This window comes from Chaetura pelagica, unplaced genomic scaffold (genome assembly GCF_000747805.2).
Source record: "Chaetura pelagica isolate M959 unplaced genomic scaffold, ChaPel_1.0 scaffold161, whole genome shotgun sequence".
NCBI lineage: Eukaryota > Metazoa > Chordata > Aves > Apodiformes > Apodidae > Chaetura > Chaetura pelagica.
In genome coordinates, this window is record NW_009951965.1 from 183,136 (window position 1) to 197,883 (window position 14,748).

The 14,748-nt window shown below is 42.9% G+C and overlaps 1 protein-coding gene across 1 annotated transcript in view; it reads left to right on the forward strand.

The window, feature by feature from the left end:
- Positions 1–14,516, forward strand: part of DIEXF (digestive organ expansion factor homolog (zebrafish)) — a 15,837-nt gene extending 1,321 nt beyond the window's left edge. Inside the window, exons 2-12 of the mRNA XM_010000995.1 lie at positions 813–852; positions 1,989–2,235; positions 3,000–3,206; positions 5,111–5,199; positions 6,530–6,940; positions 7,993–8,212; positions 10,154–10,356; positions 11,569–11,751; positions 12,391–12,503; positions 12,927–13,172; positions 14,001–14,516. Of these exons, the coding sequence (XP_009999297.1) occupies positions 813–852; positions 1,989–2,235; positions 3,000–3,206; positions 5,111–5,199; positions 6,530–6,940; positions 7,993–8,212; positions 10,154–10,356; positions 11,569–11,751; positions 12,391–12,503; positions 12,927–13,172; positions 14,001–14,247 (2,206 nt within the window). The 3' untranslated portion in view covers positions 14,248–14,516. The remainder of the gene's footprint in view (positions 1–812; positions 853–1,988; positions 2,236–2,999; positions 3,207–5,110; positions 5,200–6,529; positions 6,941–7,992; positions 8,213–10,153; positions 10,357–11,568; positions 11,752–12,390; positions 12,504–12,926; positions 13,173–14,000) is intronic.
- Positions 14,517–14,748: the final 232 nt, after the last annotated feature.

Consider the following 14,748-nt stretch of genomic DNA (forward strand, 5'->3'; position numbering starts at 1 on the left):
TGGCCGGAGCCGCGGCCTCCGCAGCAGGACGGGCCTTTGCCGGGAGGGGCACCGCGCTCCTGCCCCCCACTCCTGCCCCGCTGCCCCCCACTCCTGCCCCGTGCCCCTGCTGGCCGGGAAGGAGCCACTGGTTCCCAGCGCGATGCGATTCTGCTGTGAAGCCTGAGCAGCCGGCGAGGCAGCTGCTGCCGGGCCAGCTCGGCGCTGTGTGCCCTTAGAAGCACCGTGCTGAGCTCTCCCACCTGTGTGTGCCCTGGGACCCTCCCGGCCGTGCTGCTCAGGATGGGGAGCAGAGCCCCGGCCTGTGCCCTCCCTCTGCAGCCACAGGCTGTCCTGCTCGAGGCTCTGCATCTCTTTGGAAGAGCTGAGGTCAGTTTAGCCCAGCTTGCTCAGGGTCCTGCTGCAGAATTGCAGTCCCAGCACTGGTGAATTAATGCCTGTTTTCCAGTGGTGTTTATCTTTTCCCCATTTCACAGGTCAATGTCTAGTGCTCGAGTAGGCCCTTCCTCTGGGTAACTTTGTTGCACAGGCTACCCTTGTAGTTATATTCAACACCTTGTCTTCTGATTGAAGCCCAATTCTGCTTTAAAACATTTCACTTCTTGGAAAGTTATGATGCTTGAGCACAGAGGCTTTACATACATAGAGCAGCATCAGCTGAGAGGGTAACCAAGTCTGATTCCTTAGGGAAAATGGTGTGATGATTTGCGTTTAAGCTTTCTTCTGGCTCTTCTAAGACGTGTGTAACTCATCAATACCTTCTCCCCCTCATCTCTTCAGTCCTGTGTATAACACCAGTGCTTTCTTTTCAGGGTCTCTGGAAGACCAGAAGCAACTCAAGTCTGTGACCTGGTAATATATTTTTATTCCTTCCTGACTTTCATGTCTGTGTAGTTCAGTGAAGTGAAATGCTTTGCATTGCATGTTGGTGAGTTATTCAGGCTGATTAAGTTGTTGCCTTTAGAAAGCCTGTGTTGAGGAGAAAAAAATGAATGTGATTTTTGGGTGGTTCTGAATTGTGCTCAAAACTGTAATGCCATAAGAGGGCAGAAGCAGCAGGAAACAAAATAGCCCTTGGGTTTTTTGAATATTACTTAGTCAAGGTGAAAAATCAAATAAATGATGGTTTAAATTGTTTTAATAATTGCCAATAAACACACTGTTGCACAAGATAGGAAATGTTTGGTTCTCTGCTCTCTTCTTCTTCACATTGCCATTGCTTTACTTATCTTTCAGTCAGGATTCAGTAATCTTCTTTATCATCACATTAATACGACTTCAACATTTCAGTGTAGAAAAATTAAGTATTTTGATTCGCTTCCCTTACCAATTTTGCACATGAATCTCCTATTTACTGATTTGTTTTCTCTTTGAACTGAGAAGAGCTGAGAAAGAAGTAATTGGTTCTGTGCTTAGATTCCTAGTTTATAATTTGGACCAAAGCCTGGCACACTGCTGCTGGTTTGTGTGAGCCCAGGACAGAACTGGCTGAGTTTTGTTTGAAGCTTCGAGCTTTGCAGCTGAGCCAAACAAGACCAAGTCCCCAGTGGACTGTTGTCAACTGATGACAGTTTCACTTAACCTTCTTGAAAGCCAGAAGCATTTTCTGTGAGGTTTGTCCCTGGTATGTGTGCCCTTCTACAGTGTTTGCTCTGTATGTGGTTTTCATAGCAAATGCACTGTCTGTGAAGATGAAATGTCCTCACTCAGCTGAGAGTGAGAGAACCGAGTTTCATGATGCTTTAAGTCAAATCAGTGCAGAATGAGGCACTTGGGCCTAAGTCTACCAAGATACTTTCAGAACTAAATGGGGGTGTCCAGCATAATTATTTGCATGGTGATTAAAAAAAAAAATAATTCCATTGCATCTACATAAGGATGGGAGGGGAGAGGGAAGACCTAACATGGGAACTAGAGGTGAGGGTATTCACCTGCTGCCTAATAGCATGTTTCTGTTGTTGCTGTTATGCTCATATTTTCCCTTCCAGTCTGAGAATTCTGATAAATCAAGTGCAGAAAGTGATTCTGAGACTGAAGTGGAACAGGTCTCTGTGTATCACAAGCTCCTGGCTACCCTGAAGACCTCTCCTGAGTCTGAGAGCAATGAAGAGGAAGATGAAAGTGAATCAGAAGCTGAGGAAAGTGAGACAGAAATGGACAGTGAAGGGTCTCAGGGGACTGGAGAAGCAGACGGAGGTGAAGAAGATAAGAATGATGTACCAGCCCAGGAAGAAGGTAGTTTCTTTCCCCATGTTGGTAAACGTTGCTTCAGTTAGAAAGTTCAAATAATGTACCTTTTAAGGTAGGATCCTGGTGTAGAGTGGCTTGTTGGCTGGGTGCTCTTCTGGCTTGGAGACTCTCTTGCCTCTGTGTGGGTGGGAGCAGCAAGCTGCTGAAGGCTGTAGCAGGGGAGAGGGCAGCTGTGCTCTTTTCCCAGCAGACAGCCTGCTGCTGCTTCCTCAGATGTTGTTTGTGCTGCAGCACAGAGGAAATCCACATGGAGCAGCACACCAGGGGTTCTCACCCACTCGTGGGAGACACAAGCTGTTCTCTCACACAGCAGCTGGCTTGGCTGCTGCCATTGAGAGGAGGGAAAGGTTTGCCTCATAGCAGAGGAAAGAATATGCCAGTGGTAAGGAAACTTCCTCCTTTGCGACGAGGCATCCTCGTTCATGATGTCTGCAAAGAAATTCTAGGAGAGAGGAGGCAACTTTTTATTATTTTTGGTTATTTGGGGTCTTTGGAAACTAAAACTTGCATTCCCCAGGTAAGTTACTGATTTAATTTTCTCTGGGGAAACACACCTTATGTATTATGTAACATTTGGCATGTTAGCCAAAAGTCTTGTTTACTGTGGAATACAAAGCTCACATTTATCTTTTTGGGTATTGGGAGAAAAAAATGGTAACCCAAAGGGAACAATGTAGCCAATGAGAGGTAGCTAAGGTAGTAACTTTTCCATGAGAATATAACCCATTTCTCTCTCTTTTAAGTCACAGCTACAGACACAGCAGAGCAAACACTTGACCAGGAGCAGGCTGATGCTGCAGATGCCTCTTGTGACCCAAGTCATGGAGCAGTTGAGGAGTTTACTGATGTGAAGCATGAATCTGAATTTAGCTTGGAAACTAATTTCATGGAAGAGGAGAGTGGAGACTGCAATGCAGATCAGAGAGACAGCAATTCTTCACAAGCCATCTCAGAAGGTAAAGTACATTATGTTTGTGGTTAGTGATCTGCCTCTAAAGGAGTGTCTGTAGACGTGTAATTTATCCAACACCCTAATGATGTGCTCTGTAGCTTCCGAGTACCTCCACTACATTATTCATTGGCCCACGTGTCAGCCAGTTGCATAAGGGAGGCTTAGCACCAATGCAGACATGTATCTGAACCATTTGTTGTCCCTAGCCCCTGCAGACTGGGATTTGTGTGTAGTTTCTGTTATGCCCAATAAAGCTTGAAATATCAGGAACTAGAAATGTGCGTGGGGCAAGTTATCTTACTCTCTTGCTGTTCTGTGATATGAAGGGCCCTGCAAGTCTGCACTTGACTGCAGAAGATATTCTTGGCACAGATAGCACAGGAGATAATCACAAAGCTAACCTGTGAGGGCATCCTTCACAACTCAGTGGAGTTAGGCAGCCTGGGGAAGCCACAGTAATTCAGACAAATGCTCGAGGCTTTCTGAATTTGGAAGGTTATGCAGAGGAATCCAACTGCACCAGGACCAGGAAGGCGTGAAGCATCAGTAGAACATCTGTGTGGTCTCTGTTAAGGGTGTAGCCCAGAATCTCAGTGCCACAGTGTGCTCATGGGTGCAGTTGGAGCTCCATATGTAACAGAGGGAGCTGTGTGCACGGGTGTGTGAACATTCAGCGCTGTGCCACACACCGGCGCTTGCAGAGCTTCCATTCGTATTTCATGCTCTGTGGTTTTAATATCAGATGGCATGGTTTAAGAGAGAGAAATATGTTTGTAGCATCTCTAGTGAGGCTGGCTTGTCATCTTGGAGCAGCAGCTGACACGAGGTCTGGGAGGCAGTTGATACATGAAATGCACGGAAGCATCAAAGGGCCGTGTGATAGAAAAAACAGCTCGTTCTTGTTACAAAGATTACTTAGGCTGTTGGCATTGCATTTTAATGAGAACCATAGCTCTCCAACTGCATGCTAAGTATCCTAAAGGTTTTGTTCAACCTATGAACAGTCTGCTACTTTTCAGTGCATTCCTGTAGCCTGGAGGTGATGTTATAACATATTGCAGAAATTGAGTCACCTCATGTAGCAGAAAGGAGATCGATTTCTCCTCTGGTCCTGGGGTCACTAGCATTCCTGAAGATGCTTCACGTTATTCCCTCAACTCTATCTGATGAGTGCTTGAACTGGTAAAACTCAACTGAAGAGAGAACCTGTATTACAGTTGTATGGTACCCTGTTCATTTGAGTTGCGGGGAAGATCAACAGCATCATAATGAGCAAATGTCTTGACTTTTGCCTGAATAACTTGCACGTGGGTTAGATGCCCTTTGGCAAGCACTGATGTTTTCTAAGGAGTTTTCTTTATGCGGTGAGTGCTGCTGTGCTGCAAGCAGTGTGCAGGGCTTGGTTTTCAAAATAAGCTGTGCATGTGACCTGCCTAATCTTCCTCTGCTTTATCACAAACTGTAATTATATCACCTGCCAAAGGTGCAGAGCCCTGCGTAGAACTGATTATAAACTAAAACAGCAGTGATTTTGCTTGGTTCTTTACTATTGACAGCCTATTTCACCTGAAAGGGAGGGATGTGTCGGAGCTTAAGGTAGAAAACTACTACAGTGATTTGTACTGTATATTGCTCTCCTGAATAACATTTGGTTTGTGATTGAAAGTTCTAGTGCTTCATAAGTGCTTATTTTTTTTAAAGCAATCTGTCAAATCTGTTCTTTCTGTTCTTTTAGAGGGAATTTGACATCCTTTCTCTCATTTCCAAGTGCTTGGAAATAACTAGTTTTCACTGTGTTGTTGGCCAGCATGGAAACTGTTCATCTCACTTGCAAATCCATTCTGAAACTATATTCCAGTATTAGCTACAGTAGATCTCAGGATTTTTTGTTGTTGTTTTTATAAACAGATCCATTTAAACAGCACATGGAGAGAGAACTTGAAGAAAAAGAAGTAGAAAAAATGTCTACGCTTCCTAAAACTTCAAGTCAAACCAAGGTAACAGTGTTCTGTAGGCAACCAGAGCTCCTAAAGATGCCTAGATTAAAATAACTCTTTTTTAATACAAATTAAGTAGATTCCTAAATGTTATTATTAGCTGTTGGCATTGGAATTGGCAAGATTTTGTCACTGTGTTCTTGCTGAAGTGTTTTTTGCTGAGCGAGAGTTGAAATCTAAAATCTGCTGTTATGTAGGCATATGGCAACACATCTGAAAAACATGCATAGATTTAGAGTTTGTTCTGTAATCCCAAAACCATAGGTTTAATACTCTTGACACCAGGTGGAAAAAGGAGTGGTGCAGCACAGTGCCAGTGATGTGCTTTCTAACTGAACTTGTGAGGTGACCATGTACACTCTTAAAAGTACTTGTGATGCACTTTCATGTGTTTGCTTCAAGGAGGCTGTATCTCTGCACATTTACAAGCCAGTAAGGAAAATTTAATACTTAACATTGTCAATACTGGAAATAATAGGTGAATTGCAGTACCAGAAACCCACATCATTGCTTGAGAGAATATTGGTTTTCAAAATGCTAATTTTTAGACAAACCTTTGCATCTAAACTTCTTCACGTCTGATTTTGTTTTGGGGGGTTGCCTAGCATTCTGGTCAGCCATATGCTGGGTGACATTCCTGGGAAGGTATCCAATGGTTAGTCAGTCAGAGAGAAAGCTGTGATTTTTACTTTTTATGTTATCTTTTTTCTTTTTTGGAATTTGGCGGCCAAAATTACCAGTGCCACCTGAAGCAATGCATAATATAGCTTTGCTTAACTTGGTGTAGCTAGTTTACAGAGAGAGAGAGGGGCAGCTTCCATAGCAGAAAGCTTAGAGTTTTCCCCTACTACACTTGGTTCAAAATCAGACAGACTCCCAACAAGATTGCCTTTAGCAATCGGTTCACAACTTTTGGATTTAGTCCCTAATGGGACTTTGGTTTCATCTTTAAACAAAGTACATACCTCAGTGCAGCTGATCTGTACATGTGGTTAGACTCCAGGGTTCTCATCCCTGTTTTGTGCCACTGATTTGCTGGATAGGTTAGGCAGAAATGATACCCTTCCTTTTTCTCATCTGTAAAATGAGGACAGTTTCAGACACGTCGCTGCATTCAGATCTACTGAGTTCAAGTTCATTGTTACTTACCCTGGTAGATGCTAATGAAGAGACTGCATGTTAAAAAAACCCATAAATTAAACATGTATTATGAAAAGATAATTTATCGAATTTCATGACCTTGCTTAAACTGCCAGCTGTGGTGATGTGCTTTTAAGTATATGAAGTTTGATGCATATGACTCCACTTTGTGTTGTTGGTTTTTTTTCAGTGGCCAAGGCTGGGCCAACTAACTTTTTCTTCCACTTTGGAGAAACCTAAAACTTTAAAAGCAGAAAAAGAAGTTGATGTGAAACAGCTTCATCTTCACAAGCCTTTAGAATCCACTTGGCCGAAAGTGAATAGACAATTTCTGTCCTCAGTGAACAAACCAGGCGATGCCTCTTTTACCCCATTACAAAGAGAGCTCTTCCATATAATGAATACATACCGAGACTTGTTCTATCCAGAAAGAAATGCTTTAACAAATGGAGAAGAAATCCGACACGCTTACTGCTTGCATGCCTTGAACCATGTTCTGAAGGCAAATGCCCAGGTGCTCAGCAACAATGCCAAAAGAAGAGACCGAAAGCCGGGGACTGATAGTGATGACTACAGGGATCAGGGGCTCACTAGACCTAAGGTAAGAGAGCTTCCTTAATGTGATTTCCCCCATCCCCACCCTGGCTGTCTGCTCAGGTGTCCTTGTAGCTTATCCAGAAGTATTTCTGTTGCTCCTCTCCCAGGTGACATGTTCCTTGGCCTGTGCCTTTCCACATCCCTTTATAGTGCTTGGAAATCATCTGCTGTGGCCAGGGCAGATAGCCTGTAGCAAGCAGTGAGCACAGGGGTGTTAGCCAGCCTGTTTCTTTGTCCCCCTATCACTACAGACTGACATGGCACCTTTTCCTGCCTCCATTCCTAAATTTACCACTACAGAAAAGTGCCTCCACATCGATCTTCAGTGTTAGTGCAGGTAGTGTGGGCTGTCACCCAGTGTGAGAAGTCCCAGAAAATGTTTTGTCCTTATGCACTCTTAAGTACTGTCACGCATGGAAGGACCTTTTTGTACCTGGGAGACCTCAGGGAATCCCACTCCCATAGTCAAGGCCACCTGTTGTAGTCGGAGGAGCAGTCTTCAAACCAAAGCTCCCTTGATTCACAGCACCCTCTTGTTGATAACCAGGTGGATTCAACTAGGGCAAGCCTAGTTGGTAGTGCCAACAACCTGTTGAACAGTTTCTAAGTTAGGTTTCAGTGTTTGCTGCACGTTGGGTAAATGCTCTTCGTTTCTTTGTTGACTCTCCAGTTAGGTACTTATATTTCAGAGTGCTGTGCAGAGGCCGTTTCCCCCCATCCAGGAACCATCTGTTCTTGTCTGTCATTGTGGGAGCTCTCACCTCCCTGCGTGGTAGGGAGAACAAGACAATGTGCTTTGTTTTTCATTCCCCTGGAATGGTACTGTGGGTGTGAGATGGGGAAACAAACTGAACTGCTGGCTGGTACCTGTTCAGGAGTATAGTGTGTCCCAGCATATCCTCCCTCCTTGCTGCATGTCAGAATTGTTTTGGTTTAGTTGTTGGGACATCCCATGGGGGCAGATCTAAGTTAAAAAAGTAAATTACTGAATGTTCAGTTAATTGGGAGTATTCGTTATTTTATGAGTTATTCTTCTGTAACTGTTGATCTGTGCAGGTACTGATGGTAGTGCCATTCAGGGAATGTGCCTTGCGAATTGTGCATATTTTCATCAGTCTTCTGGAAGTGAATGAGAAAAAAAAGATAGATGTAAGTAACAAAAAGCGCTTCAAAGGGGAGTTTGGCTCTGACCCAGAAGAGAAGCCCCCCAACCTGAAAAGACCTGAGGACTATGAAGCTGTCTTTGCTGGCAACATTGATGACCACTTCAGAATTGGTAATGACCGACTGAACATGTGATGTTTATCTTGTAAAGAACTGAGGAGTAACAAATTCATCCTAAATCTTTAGGAGCTATCAGGGCTGGAAGTTGTGGTCAGAGTCTCAGCCCTGTGGCATTCATGCTGGTTTTGCACACACAGCTTGGATTTTTCTGAGAATCTTCCTTGTCTTCTATAGCTTAAGAAGGAAGAGAAAATACAGAAGTAATGATTTTCACATCAAGTTCAGAATCACTGAATGCAATGATTGCCTTATTGTAGCTGGACTACCCATGCCTCATTTTAAAGGGGATAGCCTTAATTTTGCAGCCTAACCTAATTAACCTAGTCACAATCTCTTGTAATCAGCAATGGTTAGAACAAAAGTAAAGCTCAGTACTGAGAAAAGTAGTTTTCTACTGTGCTGCCCATGGCTTTCTTGAAACCAAAGGGGAAGCCAGCAAGTGGGACTGTTGGATAAGCAGTAAATTTGAGACTATTTCATAATACTGTAATCTTACGCTGGTTTAGTAGCTCAGTATGCAGAGAATTAGCTAGTGACTGGGTTCCTGGAGCTGCTATTATGAGTAGGCAGTTCTTCTAACTTAACTTGACAGATCAGAGGTTTTTGAAACTATTGCCCCTTGAAAGATAAATTGGCATCCCAAGAGATGTGATGATACAGTGGAATATGCAGGTGGGTCCCACTCAGTCTTTTCTTCCTTCCCCAGTGAGTATCTTTCTGGCTGAGAGCATCTTGCTTTCAGTCCTCTCCCATATCACAGTCTGCTTTAACCCACTTACTAGGTGGGAAGAGTGCTTGAAGAAACTTCCAATGCTGTTACTTGCAGAAGCAAATCATGGAAGCAGAATAATTATTCTTTCTTACTGTGCCTCACACCCTGTTACTTCTGCACCAAGATCTAATTTAAAGCACCTTTATTATGCCTTACTGAAACCACCCTTTCACATTTTCAAATGGAAAAAAAAAATGATCTTCTTAAACTGTGTAACTGCTGTGACAAGTGAAAACTTCCTGGAAATTCAACCAACTGTGGGCTTCTCAACCCCCCTTTGTTATCACTGGGTTAAAATAGGTAGCAGGAGGTGTCACTGTTGATGTGTGCATGAAATTCTTGCAAGTGCCTTCAGCTGTGCTTCAAACAGAGAGGGAGAGAAGTTGAAGAGACACTTTTGTTGGACAGACTGTAGCAGGTGGTTTGAATACAGCCTGGACTAACTGAATTTTTAAGATGAGAAGACTGAGTCCTAGCAATGTTGCCATGTAGTTAAGACATGGGTAACAAACACCTCTGATTCCTTCCTTTTCCTTTCTTTTAACATGAGATGCATAAGCTAGTTCAGGGGATACACTGCAACATGTGGTGTGAGAAGCAGTGCCAGGGAAGGTGCAAGACTGGTGATGCTTCTAGTTGTCATCACATGAAGAACCTTTTTCATTGTGTTTTGGTAGCAGCTTTTACAGCCTTGTGAATAAAGGCAGTTTATAGTTGAGAGTTCCACACTGAGAATGATATGCAAAGGTAACAGGTACTGTAGTACCCCATGGCGATACCAAAGTCTAGGATTAAGGGAGAAGGGAATAGTTAATAATTGCTGCTTTTTTTCCCTGTAAGTTCTTCATCACCCTTTTTAGCAGAAAATCACAAAAAAAAAATGTGTTTCAGTTAAAGTATTTTGTCCAGGCTATGAAAAATCTGAGAAAAAAAGTTCTACTGAAAGAGTTCACTGAATTTCCTGAAAAACTGCCAAATGCTTGTCAAATGGGGATGGGGTGGGGATGCACTTTTCAGGGAGAGAGTTTCAGACAGATTGGTTTTGTCCAGCTCTAATCATGGGGAAGGAGATGCAGGGAGTTACTATTACAGAGCCTGCTGGAAGGAAATGGTTGATAATTGTCCCTAACTAAGAAAATGCTATTGGTTGTTGTTGGACAGGGGTTGCAATTCTTCAAAAGAGTATGAGGCTGTATGCACCGTTTTACTCATCAGACATCATCATTGCTTCTCCCCTGGGCATGAGGACTGTTATTGGTGCAGAGGGAGAGAAGAAAAGAGACTTTGATTTTCTTTCATCGATAGAAGTTCTCATAATTGATCAAGCAGATATTTACCTGATGCAGAACTGGGAACACATTCTGGTGCGTTTTCATATGTGTTGATTTTTGTGTTATACTATGTCTTGTTAGTCTGGTGTAACTTAGTTTTGACAGTGAACAGTATTGCTGTGTTTTTTTTACTGAATTGATTCCAGATATGTGTTCTAGTTCCTTTCCCTCCCTCCACCCTGATATTTTCCCTGTACTAAGAATATTCATTCTATAGGTTTTGGGTAGTATTCAGCACCTCTTCTCTGTAAATCTTAGTGTTTGGTGCTTTAGTGGCTTATTTCATCAGAGATTTTTTGGACAGTTTTAATTATCTTGCAGCTTGAGATAATGATGATTCCTTTAATCACCTCTGGGAGAAAATCTGCCAGCTGTCTGACTGCCCAGTGTCTCAGTCAGATTGCAGCCGGCTGAGGAATCCATACAGCCTAATTCAGGTCCCTCCAGAAAGCAGCAGGAGCTGGTGCTTGTCTCCACTGACCGTGGAGTCACTAAGCATTAGTGTCCAAAGTATGAAGATTTTCCTGTACACACCATGAAAATATTGCTCTGGGATTGTGGCTAGTATTGCAGTAGTACCCATGCTTTTTGGCTTTAGGTTAATAAAAGTTTTCAAGGTTGAAAAGTCGTGGGGGTTTTTCGAAACTTTGAGGTACCTGGGCTGTGCACTTGGACTGCATGATGTTACCGTACATTTGCAATGAGCCCAGAATGTGTCTTGTTTCCTGGGGAGTCTCAGGAAAGGCACATCAGCCTACAGGATATACAAGGAATCTGTCCTCGAGCTTGTTTCCTGCTTTTTTCCTTTGGGCACAGCTGCCACCTAAGCAGTGGCTGCGATGCCAGTCCTGGGCATCACTCAGTGAGGCTAAAATGAGGTGAATTTCTTCACTTGCACCCAAACTCTTTCTGAATGGATGGGAACTGCACTTGAGCTTCTTTTGGCTCAGAAACCTTGGGCCCATTGACTTAATGCAAACAAATCATTATACTTGCCCCATGAGAAGACTGGAAGCAAAGGTTACTGATGACTAAAGAGATGGTAGCTTTCAGTTCTGTGGCAGGAAAACAAGTAAATTAGTCATGCTCTGGTCGATAAATCCCAGACAGTCCTGTCTTGGGAGATCACTACTTTTTTATATTCTGTGCTGTCTTACACATCCCTGCCTGCCTTCTCTCTGCAGCTGAGGCTCTTGCAGTTAGGGATGTCAGTCTGTAGTCATGTGTTTCCATCTCTCTGTGTAGCACCTGATGAAGCACATTAACCTGCTGCCTCTGGACTCCCACGGGGTGGACTTTTCCCGAGTGCGAATGCTGAGTCTCAATAACTGGTCCAAGTACTACCGCCAGACACTGCTGTTCAGTGCCCTCCAGGATCCCCAGATTAACTCTGTCTTCAACAAACACTGCTTCAATTACATGGGGCAGGTGAGTCCTGGGATGAGCTGAAAGCCTCCTTTGAAATGCTGGCGTAAGGGAAGTGGGGGAGAAAAGAAAACCCAGTGCATAGGAAAATGCCGTAACTCAGGTCTGGAATGACTGTGTACCAGTCATTTTCATTGCCCAAGTATTTCAGTCTGCATCTCCATGGTGCTGGGTGACAGTGTCTAATGCTGTGCCAAAAGCACAAAGGCACTCTTCTTGCTTGGTCCTTTTCTTTCATGGGTAGCTGTTTCATATCAGAAACCTGATTTTGTTTTCTCTTAACTTGACACAAAACAGTTATCTTGTTTTATTAATTTTGTTGTTAAATGGAGGATTTGCCTGCTCCCCCCTTTGTTTTTCTCTTCCTTTATTTCTTCCTATTGCATAAAAAGCACAAACTGCTGTTATTTTGAAAGAAACAGGAAAAGTAAAAACCTTAGTTTTCAAATGGAAGTCAGAGCATAAGCAATGGCTGTATATGTTTAGCAGATCTGGTGTGTATATACACTACTGTATTTTCGTATCCAAGTTTTCCTAAAAACAGCCTTGTGCGCTGCTTGCAGTTGTGAGTTAAAAGCAAGAGCTGGAGCGTGGCTACCTAAGAAGTGCTGCTTTCCTAAACATCCTCCTTTCTTCTTGCAGGTGGCCGTCCGCAACGTACCGCTCAGTGGCTCCATTAGCCACGTCGTGGTCCAGCTGCCTCACGTTTTTCGGAGGCTAGAAGCTGAAAATTCAACTTCAGTAATAGATACGAGGTACTCGGAGTTCCAGACTATTTTGTTGTGCTCTGATGACTGCAATATCAGATTTAGTTGAGCATACTGGTTCTGCAGAGCACAATGTGATTCCACCACCAAAGTACACTTTCATTAGTCTTCAGATGGCAGACAAGGCTCTGCACAGGTGGAGTGGAATACTGAACTTCTCCTTACAAAAGGTTCTGAAAAATACAGTCTGGGAAAGGAATAGCAATCTCTGGCATAACTGTGCAATACTGATAAAGACTTTTTGCCTTTTATCCTCCGCATGTTTAGAAATCTAATGCAGGTAAAGAAGGAGAAATATAGTAAAAAATCTTCCACAGTCTGTTGTCTGGTGAGATTCCTGTTTGAAGTCATACCAGTATGGGAAGGCTGAGAGTTAACTGTGGCTAAAATGCATTTGTTTCCCTATCTCAGGTTTGAGTTTTTCGTCAACAAGGTTTTGCCCGAGTATCGCGATGCCATCATGTCACACACGCTCATTTATGTCCCATCGTATTTTGACTACGTGCGTCTCCGAAATTACTTCAAGAAAGAGGACCTGAATTTTACTCACATTTGTGAGTACACTAAAAAGGCCGGTGTCTGCAGAGCAAGGCGGTTCTTTCTCAAGGGAGAGAAGCAGTTTTTATTGTTCACCGAGCGCTTCCACTTTTACAAAAGGTGAATTGTGGGCCGAGTTTTCCTTTGAATTACGTGTGTGCTGGTTTGGAAGAAGAGTATGACCTTAATCATAGATGGGCTATGTTGCTTCTCTAATCTGTTGGATTTCTCTGAGGACTTCTTTGACTGAAGTAAAAGCTTTTCAGTTTGCTTTAAAATATTTGTGTGTTGTCAGCAGTCACTTGCAGAGGCTCTTGATAGTTTGGCATGCACAGGGCCTTATTCAAGCAGGTGAGTGCTGCCAAGTTCCACTGATGTCAGGACAGGATGACACAGCTTGTAAAATGGGATTCATTGTGCCTTTTATTTGTGTCAATCTGTGCCACAATAATTACGTAAAATTCTGGAAAAGGATGTATAATTGGTTCAATAATGCAATACAGCAAGCTGAGGCCACCTGGAAAATTTGCTACGTCCTGACTGGAACTGTTTAGAAGTTCCTAATGGAACAGTTTTTTCTATTAGCAGATGATGTTTTGGCAAGTATGAAAAGTTTCATGAGGCTCAGTCTAATCAAGCTGCACTGGCTTAAAATCCAAGCCAAAGAGGCTGAATACTGCAGAAATTGGAGGTGGTCTGTACTTCAGAGGAAGTCATTGTGCCTGGCAGTGTTAGATATTCCTCCCTTAAATTCCACATCTCTTTGAAGTTCAGTCTGTGACACAGGGTTTGTAGTGTTGAGTTTCAACCAGTGTGTGTTCAAGTTAATGGAAATTGTAAGAATTGAGAGAGGATTGGTGTTTTAGTGTTCACACTTTCTCAAAGTTGGCAACAAAACAAAAAAGTAACTTTACTCTTTTTGTATTGTTTTTTTTTTTCCTTCTACAGGTATACAATAAAAGGCATTAGGAACCTCATTTTCTATGAGTTACCAACATACTCTCACTTCTACAGTGAGATCTGCAATATGATGAAGGCCACAGACAATGGAGTGGATGCTACTTGGACCTGTACTGTGCTCTACTCCAAGTATGATGCTCAGAAATTGGCTGCAGTGGTTGGCATAGATCGCACAGCTCAAATGCTACAGTCCAAGAAAACTGTGCACCTCTTTGTTACAGGAGAAAATGAATAAGTGACATTGCAGACTAGATGACTGGAAGGACCTGGATTTACTCCTAGTGCACTTTTTGATGTTACTTTTTAAAAAGTATTAAACTTTTTATGCCCCTTTTAAAACTTACATATTCTGTTGAGATTGTTCCTGCAGTATTAAATTTTACATTTCAGTGCTCTGTCTGACAGGAAACAAAGGATGTCATTCAAGAGAGCAGGGCTTGGGGGTTTCTTCTATACAGAAACAAAATCAATCCAAAACTATTCTTCTTGATTGAAAAAAACTCACTAGGAGGCAGGAGCTCTGGTTTTGTGTTGTGTTGTTTGTTGTTTTTTTTTTCCTGAGTTACTTAAGTATCTCTTCTTCCTATTTACAACAGCCTGTCTGGCCAGTCTGTTTTACTAGGGACAAGTTTTTCCAAAGGAAAACAAATTTGAACTTGGCAGGCAGAAGAGCCTAGGCATGCCTAGCCCCACAAAGCAGCTCTGTGGAGCAGTTGGCAATACCTGTGGGCTTAAA